General features: G+C 48.8%; 7 protein-coding genes across 7 annotated transcripts; 2 read left to right on the top strand and 5 right to left on the bottom strand.

Moving 5' to 3' along the window:
- Positions 1–203: 203 nt before the first annotated feature.
- Positions 204–1,956, bottom strand: FIESC28_01581 (uncharacterized protein; the record flags this gene model as incomplete). The annotated part of the gene is made up of 3 exons (XM_031155731.1): positions 204–968; positions 1,019–1,805; positions 1,856–1,956. 3 exons carry the CDS (start codon positions 1,954–1,956, stop codon positions 204–206), a joined length of 1,653 nt encoding a protein of 550 aa, XP_031020209.1.
- A 1,636-nt stretch (positions 1,957–3,592) lies between these two features.
- Positions 3,593–4,780, bottom strand: FIESC28_01580 (uncharacterized protein; the record flags this gene model as incomplete). The annotated part of the gene is made up of 2 exons (XM_031155730.1): positions 3,593–4,265; positions 4,314–4,780. 2 exons carry the CDS (start codon positions 4,778–4,780, stop codon positions 3,593–3,595), a joined length of 1,140 nt encoding a protein of 379 aa, XP_031020208.1.
- An 807-nt stretch (positions 4,781–5,587) lies between these two features.
- Positions 5,588–7,738, bottom strand: FIESC28_01579 (uncharacterized protein; the record flags this gene model as incomplete). Its single annotated transcript, XM_031155729.1, has 4 exons — positions 5,588–5,714; positions 5,767–6,095; positions 6,143–6,927; positions 6,976–7,738. 4 exons carry the CDS (start codon positions 7,736–7,738, stop codon positions 5,588–5,590), a joined length of 2,004 nt encoding a protein of 667 aa, XP_031020207.1.
- Positions 7,739–9,148: 1,410 nt separating this feature from the next.
- FIESC28_01578 (uncharacterized protein) lies at positions 9,149–10,276 on the bottom strand (the record flags this gene model as incomplete). Its single annotated transcript, XM_031155728.1, has 4 exons — positions 9,149–9,272; positions 9,322–9,522; positions 9,634–9,961; positions 10,018–10,276. The coding sequence occupies 4 exons, from the start codon at positions 10,274–10,276 to the stop codon at positions 9,149–9,151; spliced, it is 912 nt and encodes a 303-aa protein (XP_031020206.1).
- A 1,496-nt stretch (positions 10,277–11,772) lies between these two features.
- On the top strand, positions 11,773–13,902 carry FIESC28_01577 (uncharacterized protein; the record flags this gene model as incomplete). The annotated part of the gene is made up of 3 exons (XM_031155727.1): positions 11,773–12,069; positions 12,125–13,005; positions 13,056–13,902. 3 exons carry the CDS (start codon positions 11,773–11,775, stop codon positions 13,900–13,902), a joined length of 2,025 nt encoding a protein of 674 aa, XP_031020205.1.
- A 265-nt stretch (positions 13,903–14,167) lies between these two features.
- Positions 14,168–14,716, top strand: FIESC28_01576 (uncharacterized protein; the record flags this gene model as incomplete). Its single annotated transcript, XM_031155726.1, has 2 exons — positions 14,168–14,593; positions 14,648–14,716. The coding sequence occupies 2 exons, from the start codon at positions 14,168–14,170 to the stop codon at positions 14,714–14,716; spliced, it is 495 nt and encodes a 164-aa protein (XP_031020204.1).
- Positions 14,717–14,904: 188 nt separating this feature from the next.
- FIESC28_01575 (uncharacterized protein) lies at positions 14,905–16,621 on the bottom strand (the record flags this gene model as incomplete). Its single annotated transcript, XM_031155725.1, has 4 exons — positions 14,905–15,831; positions 15,915–16,062; positions 16,117–16,251; positions 16,314–16,621. The coding sequence occupies 4 exons, from the start codon at positions 16,619–16,621 to the stop codon at positions 14,905–14,907; spliced, it is 1,518 nt and encodes a 505-aa protein (XP_031020203.1).
- Positions 16,622–17,014: the final 393 nt, after the last annotated feature.

The following is a 17,014-nucleotide window of genomic DNA, read 5'->3' as shown; positions in this document are numbered from 1 at the left end:
GGATAGAGAACCTTTTTCTTATTGACCCAAGTCTCAGACTTGTGATGGATTATTTCATAATTTGTAGTAACTTGTGCTTAGTTTTGGAAGATGGTCTACATCTTCTATATACTTGGACCGTACTCAAGTCAGCCTAAGCGGGTATAGCTGCTAACTACCGGACACACCTCAATCGCCTCAACCCTTCCTTCACCTTGATTGTCTCATGCACTCATGTTAACATCATCTCCAGATGCAGACTTCTTACCAGTCTCAACATCCATGACATCCCGATTATGCGCTGCAGCAGTAACAAGTTCGGGCTGACTCTCCTTCAACTCCTTGAACTTCTTCTCAGCATCCCAAACCCAAGGTGTATCTGCGGCAAATAGGAGATCCATCTCCTCCAGTGTACGCTGATTACTCTCTGGGTACAAGGCCCAGACCATGGGGATAGCAATCAGATTCGCGGCTCCGAAGATGTGAAGCGTGTTCTCGCCAATCTTGGAGAACATCACAGGGCAGAGAAGGGTCAACCAACCGTTACCGATGGACCATCCGAAAACACCAAACGCATTACCCTTGGCTCGAACTTGAAGGGGGAAGATCTCAGCGGGATAAAGCCAGGGCACGGTAAGCCATGTGGCGCCGAAGACGGAGGTGAAAATGAAAACGAAGGAAGCAGCGGCGGCACCGTATGAGCTAGCCTTGTCCAGATCTCCGGCGTCTCTGGCTTCCTGGCCGAGCTTAGAAAAGCCGGCGGCGAGGAACATGGCAATTCCCTGGCCTGCAGCGCCCCAGTACAAAGTCCATCGTCTGCCGATTCGGTCGAGGGTGAAGACGCATATCAGTGTGGCGAACATGTAGAAGATGTTGTTGAGACCAGAGATCCATTGACTCTTTCTTGTGTCGAAACCCGCGATGCGGAAGATTGTTGGGGCGTAGACCGTTACTCCAGCGATTCCCACCCATTCTTGCATGATTTGAAGCTTGTCATTGTTAGTGTTGGTCACAAATATTGCGTGGTAGTAAGACTTACCCAGATGACGAGCTGAACGCGTCGACCAGTGTGGAGTTCACCTGATCCAATACCAAAGAACATGTGAAGGTACGAGTTCTTTGAAGACTCCTTGTTCTCGAGCTGAACAATGTTCTTGATATCGGTGTACTCAGCATGGGCGCGAGCACGATCGAATTCGCTCGAGCCACGAAGGCGACGAAGGATATACTGCGCCTCATCGTCTCGTCCAACCTTGACAAGCCATCGAGGTGACTCAGGGAAGAACCAAACACATCCCAGAAGAATAAGGAGGGGGATGATCTGGAAAGCAATGGGGAATCGCCATCCGAACTGCGAACCGTTGTTGTCGATGTAGGACAAACCAAACTCGAGCCAGTACGCAACGACAACACCAAAAATGTTGAGCGTAAACTCAATAGCAATGAATTGACCACGCGAAGTATGCTCTGCCGTCTCGGTAGCCCAGACAGGAACGATGGCGTTCAGAATACCCGTTCCAATACCGTTGACTGCACGGGAGCAGATCATCCAGTCATGGTTTTGAGCAGAGCACTGCAACGCAGCACCAATGATAGCCCAGACGGATCCAATAGCAATGGTCTTTATTCGTCCAAGTTTGTCTCCCACCCATCCTCCAAACAAGCAGCCAAAGAGAGTGCCGAGATAGTAGACAGAGACGATGCCGCCTTGGAGAAGACTGTCTGTGACCACAGGCTCGCCAGTTTCTTCGTCGACGTAACCAAAGCCCATCAAATCAATGTAGTCTTTTGAGTTATTCACTCCACCCATCATACCCTGATCATATCTAGACACCATTATTAACTTGACTCGTTAACGAAATACTCGATGACGTACCCAAAGAAGAAGATGGACAGAGCAGCGACGCAGTTGATAGCAATGAGAAGCTTTCGCTTCTCAAAGTGATTAGCCACATTGAAACCTGGAAGGCGCTCCATGATTGCAAGCAGTGATTAGGCTTGTTAGGTTGAGTAAAAGCTCACGATGGTGCGTGGGAGTTGTATTTATACTTGACTGCAGACGGTAGTTGGGGTGACGATCAGACAACGGCTCTCCACATGTGTGTGTGAGCATTAACAGAGCAAGCTTGTTATTTAGCGCGACTACGTTACCATGGCGGAAACAAGCCGTCTTTCTGTTTGTTTCCGGTGAGGTTCTCGTGTCTTTCTTGAGTAAGTTATCACGATTGTTTTCCCTGTGTACTGCGCAAGCAGATCAACTGCAATTCTGCTGTTTTATATATTATCTATCTATATCTTTCTTTCATCTGTATACCAGTTCTTCATCAGTTGGTGCTCAAGATCTCACCTCCAGCTGATGATCTGCGGTCAAAGTCAATCGAAGTCTTCCCCAGGTTGGAGAATTGGAGGTTGGTGGGTCATCTTAGACTCCCTCCCTTATGCGCACCAATCACCTTCTCGTCTCTCTCATTTACAGCGGGCCTAAGCGGAGGATTTCAGGGAATTGAGTCGCATTTGAGTGACTGCTTCTCTTCCCAGGCAGCAGTTTAAAGAGAAGCGGATCCGATCTCGTGCGGTTGCAACTTTAGGGTTGAAATCGAGTCATTTAATGGTCCATCGCCTGATCATGTGTCTGCAGAATGCTCTTTTCGTCTGGAGAATGTTCCCCATGGGCACTTGCCTGTGGGTCTCGTGGAAACCCGACTTTTTTTGCCGGGCGATGCCGCTATGACAATCCACCTTGAAGCGACAAGACTTTCCAAGAATTCAGCTCAAATGCTAAGATTGTCGCTGAAGGATTATCTATCATGGGCGATCAAGAGCAATTGAGTCGGGGCAGTTTCTATAGAAGTAATTCGAGGTGAAGCGATGGTAGGTGGGAAACTCAACAACCAAACGATCGTCATCATCGCGCTCAATTGCCCGACGCCATTCCCGTCAACGGCCGAGTGTGGTCAGCTTGGGCTAGTCGGAGCCGATGTCGCGACGCCTCAATTCCGCTGACCTTGACTAATTTACGGCACTCGGGAATAAATGGCTTGGCCGCCGATGGCTCGGCGTTCGAAGCCGACATGCATTGCTGCGTACATTGAACGGTGCGAGTTCGCCGAGATGCAATACCCTCGGCCAAGATTTTTTCTTCCAAGAGTGATCTGCGTGGTTGTTTGGCGCTTCGGTAATTGAACGGCAAGGGAGGAAACAGGGAGCGCGACGGATCCCCGACGCGAAACTTTTTGCACCGTGTTTAGGGTATGCAAGACGGCGATCCTCACGAGTCAAAGATTTTGTTCCTGCAGAACTGCTGCTGCCAGTGATTCACATATAGATGCTTTGTTCTCTTACTAACAATGCTGAGAAGTTGATTCGTACTTTTCGAAGTTTAATCCAATGTCTGTCGATGTTGGCGTCGTGTTTTGACTGTTGAATTATTCCGATTGCCTAACCTCCAGCGTCTCCTCCACTAATTTCTCTGGCTCAACATCCAGACCTTCAAGACACGACGAACTTACAGACCAAGAGCAGCTCATGTATCACTCAGCATGATCAAAAGGCAGAATTAAATGTCCAATTACGAATACCTCGATAAAACGTGTACATACAGGGTATATTCCGCTCAACACTTTTTAAGCACCTCAATAATCCACTCCAGTCCTTCCTTACTCTCCTTCAATCCATACTTGTACGCCAAGGGGAAACAATGCATCTGGTTACTCCAAGACAACCACTCGCCATCAACACCTTCCTTTCTGCACTTCTCTCTAAACTCGACAGCCTCAGGACCGAGAACGTCGTGAGACGCGGTGATGCCATGAATCTTGACGTTGTTCTTAATGCACGGGGTCAAATCGGCGTGGATGGGTGACACGCGCGGGTCTTTGACGCTCCAGTCTAGACGCTCTCCTGGGTTACTCATCGGCTTTGGACTGTCGGTGGTATCCTGCTGGGCGACGCTGGAGGGACCGGGGGCCCATTTGCTGGCTGTATCCTTGATGGCGGATTTGGTCAAGATGGGGTCTACTCCGTCTACTTGGTCGATATCGGGGTTATCGTGACTCAAATCTGTTGTGGGAGTGATGGCCAAAATCGCGGCCGGTGGCTTGATGGCTTGTACGTCTTGGTCTCTCAATGTCCATAGTACGAGAGCGAGGGAGATGTTGCCACCAGAGCTGTCTCCAGCAACGATAACTCGTTCGCCGAGCTCTGTTGACTCCCGCATCAAAGCATTGTATGTGTGGATAATTGCTGGGAAGCTGGCCTGTACTGGGTCTTTCGGTGCAAGGGGGTAACTGTATGGGGTCAGTAATGTTTCAATGAGAGGAATTCGGTGAGTCTACCTGACGATGGTCAGTCTGGTATCCTGCAGTTGATGAACAATCTCAGCGCAAAACGTCCAATGCTGGCCTGTAGGAGGTGCCTGCCACCCTCCACCAGCAAAGTATAATATCCTCCTCACATAACCCTTCGCTGGCCGATCCTCTGATGACTTTGGCTTCAACTCATAGGTCCAAACCCCCTCGACAAGATTCTCCTCCACGTCGCATCTCTTACGCGCTCCCCTCGAAGGTTTGCATCTCGTGGGATCAGCAGAAGAAACCTGCCCAACCTCGACCAACTTTGGTTTAACAGGCTTTATAAAAGTTTGAACCAGCTTGCTAGGCCATGATCTTCCCTTGCGCTCATCCACGTGGAAACTTTGTTCATCGTCGGAGCTGAACTCGGAGTCCTGATCCTGGTAGCCCGAGTCGTAAGCGGGAGTATCAAGGGCAGGAGGATCCTGAACCACGTCGGTAGTGGTCGCCATAGTCTTTCGGGAATAATAGAAAATTGTAAGGTTTGGACCCTTAGATGCGGGAGGGGTTACGTTGTAACAACATAATTGTTTTAAAATAAGAGCGTCATTATTGAAGACCCTGAGTATGTACTACCCTTAACATCGTAAGATCTACACGACGTCATCTCGGGTATCTGACATCATGAACCCCGCAGCCTGTGCAACCCTCGAAAACAGGCCAAGAATTGAAAGAAAGTGGCTTTGGCTAGACTTGATTGAGAGAAATATTGGATGTTTGCAGATAAGAACTGGATCACTTACGCGTTTTTGTCTCGAAGGAATGGAGACAATAAGCTTGTTTTGGGCATTTTCAAGATTAAGAGAGGGGACCTGACACTTTGGCCATTTCTTAGCTACCTGTCTAATGCATTAAGGGTTGAAGCTTGGGAGAGCTTGGCCAGAAAATCAAGCTTGATTGAGGAAAAATCAGGGTCAAGCTTTCATGAGCCCCGCTTGTCAGTCTGGGCAGGGTTTTCTCCAGTGGGTGAAGGGTCCAGTTCAAGACACATGTTCTTGACAATCACAGCAAAACAGGTTGACAAGTCTTGGGATCTTCAATATTTAATTGAAGCTGATTAATACAATCCACTGCTTGACTAATAATGCGCCATTAAATCCCTTATTTCCGGGCCATCATCTCGTTTATTACCGAATCGTGTCAAATTGATGTCCCACCTTTCGCTTCAAGGGTCCTCCAAACCTGCAAACGCCAGCGCTGTTCTCAATCAAACACCATTTTTCATCACGATCAGCATATCCGTACCTACTCCCGCCTGCTCATTGCGATCGCGCCGAAAGTGAAGAGCGTCTCCTATGAGTCTCCGTTCTCATTCTCGCTTCAGCTTGCGCGACAGCAGCCTCCCAATCCGTAAAGTACAAATAAATGGCCTCGAGGCCCGACACACTATGGCAGTTAATTAGCGGGCGACACCGCGTTTGCGACCGACAGAACTTACACAGCAAGACCGGCTGTCAATCCGACCCAAAGACCAGCCAACTTCCAGTCCAGACCGAAACTGGTACCGAGCGCAATTGGTAGAGCGACAACGTAGTACGAGAACAGGTTGGCATAACCTCCAATTGCCTGGCGACCGATACCTCGGAGAAGACCATGCGACACAGCCGCTAGCGCGTCAAAGATTTGCATTACGGCGCATACGAGGATGACGTTCGATGCGATGTCGACGACCTGAGCATCATCTGTGAAGACCTCTGGTAGCTGTCTCCGGAGAGTGGTAAAGATGGTCAAGTTGAACAGACCGACAAAGAGCGCGGCGAAGATGGCCTACAGAGTCAATATACATAGTGACTGACCGGACTGAGGATACATACCACTTTCGCAGTGACGCGCGCAGCCTTACTCAAGTTTGCGCCGATGAGGTTAGCGACACGAGTCGATGTCGCGATAGCCAACGGGAAGGGAATGTTGAAGGACGTCGATGTCAAAGTCACGAGAACGCCTTGAGCAGCAAGCTGCGCTGTACCGAATCTTCCTGCACAGATGGTGAGTATCTCAAGGACGGAGAATTGAGCTTCGATCATGATCATTCCAGGCAGTGCCAATTTGATCATGGGTCCCCAGTTGCTAAACGCCTTGCGAGAAAAGCCCTTCCAGCATTCCGATCCTTCAAACAAACGCACGTATAGAATAAGAAGAAGGGGCAGCAGGTTATGCGTAACAGCCATAGCGATAGCGGCGCCATTGAAGCCCCAGCCGAGCTTGAACACGAACAGCCAGTTCTGAAGGAAGCTCAGAGGTGCACCGATGAGTAGGGTATACGTTGTCGCATGGAATAGACCCTGCGATTGAACGAAACGCTTTGCGCTCTCAAAGGCTGAGACGCCAGGCATGCCAATGATCAGGATGCGCATGTACATGGCTGCTAATGCAGTCGTACGTCCTGGTCCGACAGCTGCTGCGAGGATGGGCTCTGAGAACCACCACAGCACGGCGATCGGGAGCATGAGTAGCCAGAGGAGCCATGTCATACGCTGCGCTTGGAGGCCGACGAGATGCTTGTGGCCTGAACCGTAGGCTTGCGCGCAGAGGGTGTCGAGACATGTCGCTAGACCTTGGACGGGGACGTAGTATGTGATACTCGCTGTCATAGTAGCCACTAAACAACATTAGTACTTGCAATCTAATTACTGTAGGCGATACTCACGATTGACGGCAGCTAGCTCCTCCATTCCCAATCGCCCGACAGTCAAGACACTCGCCACAGTGACAGAGTAATGCAGCAAGAACGTAACGATCAAAGGTAAAGCATATTGGATCAACGTCTTAGTCTCGCGCTGCCACGTCGTCTCGAGCTTCTGAGAAGCAAGCGCTTCCTCCCATCGCTTATGAACCTCGTCCGGTCCAGGCGTCGGCGGTATACCATCGAATCGAACGACCCGCTCCCGCAGAAGCGGCGTTGTCTCGCCCGAGTCTTCGGCCCCGAATAGCGGTTTATCGTGATCGTGCACGTGTGTACTGAAGAGGTGACGGTACAGGCGTCCCCAGAACGTCGCGCGCCATCCTGTCGGCGGATGCTTCGGTGGGATGAAGTCATTATCGCGTAGTAGCGATACCTCTGCGCGGTAGGATGTCTCGAAATCGTGTGGGTTCGGCGCGGGAATGTCGATACCTGTAGGCGGAACAGTCGAGAAGCCTGAACCGTATGCCACCCCATTAGGATGGAATGCAAGCTGCAGGTCAGTCTCGTTGACGTAGCGCGGGTCCTCTACTGCTTCTTCATCGCGGTGTTCATCACCAGAAGAGCACTCGTCAATATCTCTATTCAGGATCTCCTCCACATTTGGAGTCGGGTCAATAAACGGCGGTGGGAAGTCTAAATTTTCTGGGATAAAATCTGCAAAGATAGAGTGACGCCTCCCTCTTTGCTCGCCGTTAGGAAGGAATGGTGAAGTCGTGGGGAGAGACATGGCTGCAATTCTGGAACAAAACGATGCAGAGCAGTGGTGAAACAACAACGTTCTGGCCTACGCGCATATGTATATCATCACGAAAGAGCACAATGACGTTCCCTCCTTACCGAAGACGACATTCTTGAAGATGCTGCTAATAAAGTCGGTCTGATGTCAATTGATAAGAGGCTCACCAGTGAATGGACCAACGTCGCGCCACAACGAGCCGGTCCTACACCCTCTCCAGGCGTCTCTCGTACCCCGCGCACCAGAATTGTGCAAGTATGACATACATTGGCTGGCCGCATCAAGGTTCAGGGTGGCTTGAGTCTTTGCCGCCCGGGAGGTATGCCCCGAGATAAGATCACGACATTTCTGCTTTCGGGTGACACTGCATAAACGTTTGAAGCCTGCCATCATTGTTTGCATTCTAGATGGTTCATTTATTGCCACAGCCGTTGCTTGTGGTGTTGAGATATCACGTATTTGTGCGTCAGCAATTAAAAGCAGGTAATTATTCCAACCTGAACTTTTGCAAGTATCTGACTCGCCTTTTGCGAATGATCTTAGCACGTGGGATTTTGCGGCAGCTAAAGTCTGAATAGCTTCAATCCGTTCCAACGTTAGCCCCGCACCAACGTTCCAACCCATCTGCCGATGCCGATTCTTCCAGCGCCTATAATTCGTGCGACACAGACTAAGTCCTCTGTAGGAAATAATTACTCAAAGCCTCATTCCTTATCATTGATTCTCACTCCCGTTATTACGCCAGAACTTGATGCCTCAACAATAAATTAGCAATATTCACCAGCGCAATCGCAAAGGCATCAGGCAAACATTCGCCTTGTTTTAATTGATCCAATTGTTTCAAAGAACTCAGTCACAGGTTTTGTCACGATTGTTGGTAGAGACCATCGCTCTCGTGTTTTAGCCATGAGTAGAGCTCATTCACAGCGTCATCGTACCACAACAGGCAACATCACAAACCTACGAAACCCATTTACTCTGGCATCTTATCGATCCCAGCATCACGACGATACGGTAATTGTTTTCCCATATGCAGTCGCTGCTATTCTTAGAGCAAAAGAGCCGGGCATCTGGAACGTCATGTACGAACGTGATCCATGCTGCAGTGCAACCGCCAGACAAGTTAACAACATGGCGTGTGAAGTGTCAAGTCACCTATAGAAATTGATGACGTCCTTCAAGTGCTTGCGAAACAAGATCTGCTCAGGCGTCATGAGATTTCCACTGACTGTGAAGGGAACGTGCCATTACTTGAGGTCGTTTAACAGCGAACTTATATCGTAATCTGGAAAGCTCATTTAAATCGACGATGAGCTCGTTTAAGTACGTCCTGTGTCATTGGGCACACGAATGGTAAGACTGATTGATCTCCTAGATTACAGTGCAGACTGGCTAATCTACCTATTGCTGAGCCTTAGGCATCACAGCGCCCTTAGGTGGCTTGTTCTTCTTCTTAAACTCATCACACATCTGTTCCATAGTCACCCATTCAACGCCCTCGTGCTTGTTGATATACTCAATAAGTCTGTTTCACATCAGCAACCGTTCATCCTTTGAGAAAGAGCACCACGTACCTCTCATGCATTAGGAGCACATGTGGTCGGCCAGACACATCGGGATGGACCGTTATGGGAAAGACACAGATCTCGTCCGGGTCGTCTGCGTACTCTCGATAGAAGTAATCAAAGTGATCTCTCCATAGCTCTTCAACGTCTCGTGGGTTGACCCAGCCGTGGCTGTTGGGGCTTTTCTTGACGAACATCATCGGTGGAAGGCTATAACTTTATCAGTGTTTCATACAGCAGCAGAAGATATCGACGACATACTGCGTCCAGAGTCAGCTAAAGCTCAATGACTGAATGATGTGACTTACCTCATCTAAATACCAGTTTGCCGGGATTTCGACAAGACCTGTTTCCTGGCCCTTGACTAAAGGCTTCATCCACGTCTCAGCCTTTTGTGTATAATCGATCTTAGTCCAGCTGTCATTCGTTCGCAGCCAATACATATGACAATCATCATGGGACATAGAGTGGTCGTATTCAATGCCATAGCTAAGCATCAGATCAACGCCCTCTTTACTAGTCTCCCACCAAGGAGCAACAGATCCTCGGGGCAGTTTCCCGCAGAATTCGGTTAGCATTTTATGAGTCTTGTCTAGAACATCGCGCTGCTGCTCGAGGGTCATGTCTGATGGGTTTTCGTGAGAGTAGCCTGATGACAACAGTCAGCTATTTCTGTAAGTACTATAGGAATAGTTGGGAGCTGACCGTGAAGCCCGATCTCATGACCGGCATCGCGAACCATTGCGCACTCTTCTGGGAATGTCTCGAGACTATGACCGGGTATAAACCATGTCGCCTTGATATCATACTTCTTGAAGAGCTTGAGCATGCGACGAACGCCATGAGTACCGGCGAAGAGACCTCGTGAGATGTCGCTAGGAGAATCCTGGCCGCCGTATGAACCGAGCCAGCCGGCTACTGCATCAACGTCGACACCGTACGAGACGAGAATTCTTTTGGGCATGTTGGAGTGTTAAGACCGTGATAGTATATGATCAATACAATTCATAGAATCACGGCAGATTTGTGGGCGATGTGAAGCTTGGTTTAATTATCAGTCAATTCCTGGATCTACTGTTCAACTACCGAGGACCATGGTGTTGAGGGGTCCTGGCTATGACGATCACTGGGCATTGAGGGGTAATGACGCTGCTCGGGCCCATTGTCCTCCTATCACAATACGGATACATTCCGCTTATTCCAGGATCCAAACATCAAGTCTGCAAGTCGTACGCAGCGCTCCGATGTCAACAGATGAAATTACGGAATACGTGGGAGAGCATGTCCTGAGATTTGTTATTGAGAAGCTAGATCAATATCAGTTTGTGGATCCGAGATACAAGTGATAAGAGCCAATCAGGCTACCTAATTTAAGGAACCCACCTCGACAATTCCCACTCTCAAAATTAGACGACCCATTGCAGGGTAATGACCAATGGTTCAAGGCGGAATCGTGAAGTAAACTGTTGGTTCAGTTGTTTTTACAGACTCAGTAGAAACATAGGCTTTTATATATAGATATTCAATCAGTTTCGGATAACAGTTTTATTTGTTCTGCGCCCAAACCCACGCGATTGAACTATGTACAGAGGAGTGAGCAAACTTCCATGTGTCAGATAATTACCGAGGCAGCGACGCTATGATTAGGTCTGTATGGCTGGAAAAAGGAAGAAAAAAGAAAGCCGAGATTATCAATTCATCGATTGCAAACCGTTATTAGCTCTGAAGATCATAATAACGGTTCTTAAGATCTCGATTATCACAATTGATGACGTTGAACTTGTTTCAATCAATAACCTTATCCATGCGACGGCAGTTCGTGGGGTGACATTCAATTGACTCGCATGAGAGCAAATCATGTGCATCGGAATAATCCATGACTTTGGAATTATCTTATCAACCGTCTGCCATTTCGAGCGAGAGATACACATCGGAGGGAGGCTGAATCTTTGGCGGTCGAAACCTTTTATGCAGGGTTTGAACTCTGAAGAGTGCACCTCCGCGGTGTTACGCCTGATAGAGTAAAGAAATGTATGCTCATCGATGTGTCAAGAAATGAATAATTAAACCTGCACAATTCTTATCTCGATACTGCACTGCATGTGCATATCTTTAACCACCAGCCAGTCACAAATGGCTTCTTATTCCCTCGCTCCGGGTTCGCAACTGATAAGGGCGTTCTCGAGGCTGGGGGTTAGCTGCAGCTTCTTACCAATCACAGCGTGGCGCATGTTTTCTTATCATTTATACCCCCATGGGGAATTTCTTATCGCGGGAGTTGCTTATCTGCGCCCGCCGGGATTTGAAGGGCTGGTATCTCAAGGTTACAGAAATGATGCACATGTTAGTCCATTTAGAAATGATATATAGCCATAGGATCTTGAAACCATGGAAGAAAACCCTTGCTGAATGTCGCTGTGATACCCTCATAAACTCAATAATTCTTGAAAATACATCACAATGGCTGGTGGCGGCGGTCCCTCCTCTGGCACAGTAGAGCCTCCTCTGAGCCAGGCCTACGGCTATGGCATCGTCGTGGGTCTTGGGTTTCTCTTCGCCCTGGGCATGATCTTTACTACATACGTTTTGAAAAAGTACAACTATGAGAAGCAAACTTCGGAAATGTTCAACACGGCCGGGCGAACAGTCAAGTCCGGTCTCGTGGCTTCAGCTGTTGTTTCCAGTTGGACATGGGCTGCTACTCTGCTCCAATCATCTGGTGTTGCGTACCGATATGGTGTTTCTGGACCTTTCTGGGTATGTTCCTCATCGGAAAATGTGATTCTTGTTTTGTGACTAACAGTGGTGTTAGTATGCTTCCGGAGCGACAGTTCAAATCATTCTCTTTGCGACAATTGCCATTGAGTTAAAGAGAAGAGCGCCAAATGCGCATACTTTCCTTGAGGTTATTCGAGCTCGATATGGGCGCATTACGCATTGCGTGTATATCTGCTTTGGTCTCTTCACCAACATTCTCGTTACTGCCATGTTGCTCACTGGTGGCTCTGCTGTGGTTACATCTCTTACTGGCATGCACACCGCGGCTGCTTGTTTCCTATTGCCTCTTGGTGTTGTCCTCTACACCATGTTCGGAGGTATTAAAGCCACCTTCTTGACAGACTATGTTCACACAGTCATCATTCTCGTCATCATCCTTATCTTTGCCCTCACTGCCTACGCAACCGGCACTGAGCTGGGATCCCCCGGCGAAGTTTACGACGCTCTCACCAAGGCCGCAGCCACTCACCCCGTCGAAGGCAATGCCGAGGGGTCATACCTCACCATGCGATCTCGCGAGGGTATCATCTTCTTCGTCATCAACATCGTCGGCAACTTTGGTACCGTCTTCATGGACAACGGTTATTACAACAAGGCCATTGCTGCTCACCCTGTCGCTGCGCTGCCCGGATACATCATCGGAGGTCTCTCTTGGTTCGCCATTCCTTGGCTCTGTGCGACTACCATGGGTCTTAGTGCTCTTGCTCTTGAGACCAGCCCTTCTTTCCCTACGTATCCTAACCGTATGGACCCTGCTGATGTTTCGGCTGGTCTTGTTCTTCCGTACGCTGCTGTTGGTCTGCTTGGAAAGTCTGGTGCTATCTGCACTTTGATCATGATCTTCATGGCTGTTACCTCTGCTACTTCTGCTCAGCTCATTGCTGTTTCTTCTATCTTCACCTACGATGTTTACCAGTAAGTTACCATGACTGGACTATCGCTGTACATAGCTAATCCCTCGCTAGGACCTACATCAACCCTCGAGCCTCGGGCAGCCGACTTATTGGTGTCTCCCACACCACCGTTGTCCTATACGGTATCATCATGGCCAGTTTCAGCGTTGGACTTCACTACGCTGGAATTTCCATGGGCTGGCTGTATTTGTGGATGGGTGTGATGATCTCTGCAGCCGTCATCCCAGCTACTCTTACTCTTTTGTGGAAGCGCCAGAACTGGATCGCTGCCGCACTCTCTCCCGTTCTTGGTCTTATCTGCGCCCTCATTGCCTGGTGTGTTACCTGCTCCAAGGAGTTCGATGGTGTCCTCAGCGTGGACAACCTGGGTACCAACAACCCCATGCTCGCAGGAAACGTCGTTGCCCTTTTGAGTCCCTTGATCTTCGTGCCTGTCTTCACCTTCGGCTTCGGCTCTGATAACTACGATTGGGCCTCCATGGCAGCTATTAAGCAAGCTGATGACGTCAGCGACTCTAATTTTGATTCCGAGGGAGCTGTCGTGACCAGCTTTGCTATGGCGCCTGAGGAGGATATGGCAAAGCTTAACAAAGCATCAAAGATCGCCAAGACCATGACTGTCTGTATGACTATTGCGTTCCTCATTCTCTGGCCGATGCCCATGTACGGAACATCCTATGTCTTCTCCAAGCCCTTCTTCACCGGCTGGGTCGTCGTTGGTATCATCTGGCTGTTCTGCAGTTCTATTGCCGTCGGTCTATTCCCTCTCTGGGAAGGTAGAGCATCTATTGTTCGTGTCACTAAGGGTATGTTTGGTATGGGAAGTAAGGATATGACGGAAGAGATTCAAGGAAAGGTTGTCAAAGAGGAGAAGATTGAGGAATTTGATAAGCAGTAGATACCCCAGAAGTGTTCTAATGAGCCAAGCCTTCTGACTAGTCTTGGTTAGTGTTAGCTCTGTAGTTAAAAGCGTTGAAGCAAAATGTTACGTCACCCAAATCGATGATCGTGAGGCAAAACAGTGGAGTCGTGATTTATAATGACTCCATAGCTCGGATGTCCGAAGCTTCCATATAATCTCAGAGCTCAAAGCTATCCGCATTACAATCTTCGCAGACTCTAATCGTTGCATTATCATCCCATTTCAACTCAAATAATCGAAAATGGTTGTGATAAACCTAGCATACAGCGCCCCCATTAACCCAAGTGGTGCCTCGCCTGTTCTCACCGAAACTCAAGTATGGAAGGGTCTCCAGCGCAAAGTCCGCAAAGCAAACGAATTCGTCGCACCAATCCTCAAGTGCGAAGTCCTTGAGGAAGAAGAGACTGAGACAGGAACGAAAGTCACGCGCCAAGTAACGTTCGACAAGGATGTGCGTGGCGATGACGATGCCATTGTCAAGGAGGTAGTCCACGAATTTGCACCAAGCCGTGTCGACTTTCGGCAACCCGATGGAAGCAACATCTTCAACATCGTCAGTGTCGACCAGGATGGAAATTTGATCATGACTTATGCTTTTGAGTGGCGACATCCAGAGCTTGATGAAGGGAGCGAAAAGGTCAAGCAGTTACGGGAAAAGTACTCGAAGGTGAGTTTTGCCCCTGGGCTGTTCCAAAAACAAGGCTGACAATCTGTCTCATAGATGGCCAAGGGAGCTGTTGATGGCTCGATTAACACTATTCGTCAATTTGTCAAAGATGGCGAGCTATGAGGATAATTCCAAGATATTTGTTAGTGAAAGAGATAACATATGGTTGAGATTGGGAATGAACCAATATCAATAAGGCAAAGGTGCTATAGAAGTTACGCTACAAAATAAACGTTCATAAGTCGCTGACCAATCTATAATCGCTCTTTCGTAAAATCGTTATGTACATCAAGTCCATAAGACACAGTTTCCTATCGTGCAAACGCTTCATCGCAGTTCATATACCGACCTGGGACCATAATTATCTCATAGATAATAGAATCTCTAGTCCCAGATAGTCTTCTCAGATCGTCCTTGATCCTGTCTCCAAATCGGACTTTCATATCTTCGAACGCTTCTTCATCATCCTTTGGCACTGCATCTTGCCAGCTCATACCTTGACCTTCAAGTCTGAACTGCACTGAGTTGACCCCTTCAAAAGCTGGAGTTTCAAGAAGCTCTGCCATAGACCTTGGCCCGGAGGTTCCATAGAGACCCCATAACCTGTAATTGCGTGGAGCGGTTTGAATGTTCCATTTGCATCTGTATCTTGGTTCTCTTCTGGTGACATGAGCTATTGGCTGACGCGGAGGTAGAGGTAGAGGAGGTGGAGGCATCGCCCTACGGTCTTCATCTACCTCTGGCTCTGGTGTCGCAAATGCCTCTGATGTAGGCATGGCGAAGGTCTCTGGTTGGGGGGTGACGTTCTCTGTTGATGGGAGAGGCTGCTCTTCTGCTCCGATACCAGGATCTGGCAGAATATGCTTCGACGCATTGTCCAAATGATCTCCAATGGGTTCATTGTTGGGCACATCTTCGGATACGGCTCCAGTGGACATGCTGTAATCCATGACACCAAGCTCCAGGCTGGCCGCACGGACTGAAGCGGCAGGTTCACTCGGAGTTGGGGTCCTTGCAAGGTACATATCATCATCTGACAACGATAAGTAGCCTTGAAGGTCCACAGGCCTCCGCCTCCGACGGGGTGAGGTGAGCCCAATCAAATCATCCATGCCTGTCATCTGAGCGACTGGTGCTGCCGGTGCCCCGGGAATTCTGTCTCTGTCCAATGAGTTTGCTTCCATATCGGACTCATGTCGTGGCATTTCAACTGTTCGGTTTGATGGACCTGGAGATGTCTGTGCTTGTCAGCTACTCCATATGTTTCCCCTTCAGTGATCTCCGTAGGCCGGGTGGTAGGGGTGGAACCTGGATCACTTACATGAAAATGATTTGGGCCGGGGCTGAAGGGATCTTCTGAAGGCTCTGAGATGCGTGGTGGTGGCTCCGGATTGTCCTCTTGATCAAACAAATGGCTGTCCTCTTCATCTGAATCAGACTCCACACTGATAGGACTTGGCTCTCTTGCACTACAAAGAGTCAAACGTTAGCCTGTGATCCATTTGATTGAAAGGAATATTCACCTCCGACCCACGGTTTCTGAGCGATAGGATCCTGCCCTCGCTTCGCGCCTAGTGTTTTCGGAAGCGGAAGCGGTCAATCTCTTCTGAGTCTTCTTGTTTAGATTGCATAAGAGCTGGGCGACCAACGTTTTAAGGCTGATCGAGAAGTCAAACATAATTAGAAATTGCGTCCTTACCGGCTGTTGGTTTGGACTTACATCTCATCAGTTTCAGGATTGACCCCCCAGCGGGGACGATCTGATGAGCCACCATCGGCAGGCCAGTACCTTGCCCCCCCGCCCTCTTCTACCAGAAACTTCTCCGCCATTATACTGACTTCCCGTTTGTGAACTTCGTCCTGCCAGTTTGTAAAGTAATGGGCAGGCATAGCAAGACTGGGCCGATATTTGTCGAGAAACGCCTTGCATGCTTTCTGGGCAGGAGGGTTTCGACTATTACCAAACCCCAGCTCAGTTCGAACCTGGCTGATTTTAGCAACTCCTCTGTTTCTGGCTCTTGGGGGCATATTAAGAGGCTTATTTCCGTCCAGAAATAGGATGTGTTCACTGGATTTCGCGAAGACCCGGCAGTATCGGAAGTATCAGATCGGAACTCCGTCAAAGGCCCTGTTGATCGAAAGCTGTGACCTTGTGGTACAAGGTTAAGTTCCTGGTGAGTCTGGAGTATAACAGCAGGTAAAATGAGACGTTATGGACTATTTATAGGAAGAATGAATGAAATGGCAGTGGTGAAGAGGCCTCTGCGTGGCTGTAAAGTGTGGTCTGCCTTGTATCAACACCTTGCAAGGCTAAACATAAACATTGCATGATTTGAAACGAGCTTCAAGAATTTCTAGGCCTTGAAACCGGCCATGTTCAGTGATTATCTTAGCATCATCAGCCAAAACATAACTCTGGGA

Source organism: Fusarium coffeatum, assembly GCF_003316985.1.
Source record: "Fusarium coffeatum strain FIESC_28 chromosome Unknown BRIP53273_contig_39, whole genome shotgun sequence".
NCBI classification, from domain to species: domain Eukaryota; kingdom Fungi; phylum Ascomycota; class Sordariomycetes; order Hypocreales; family Nectriaceae; genus Fusarium; species Fusarium coffeatum.
The sequence above is the reverse complement of the archived record's forward strand: the minus strand, read 5'-3'. Positions and strand labels throughout refer to the sequence as shown.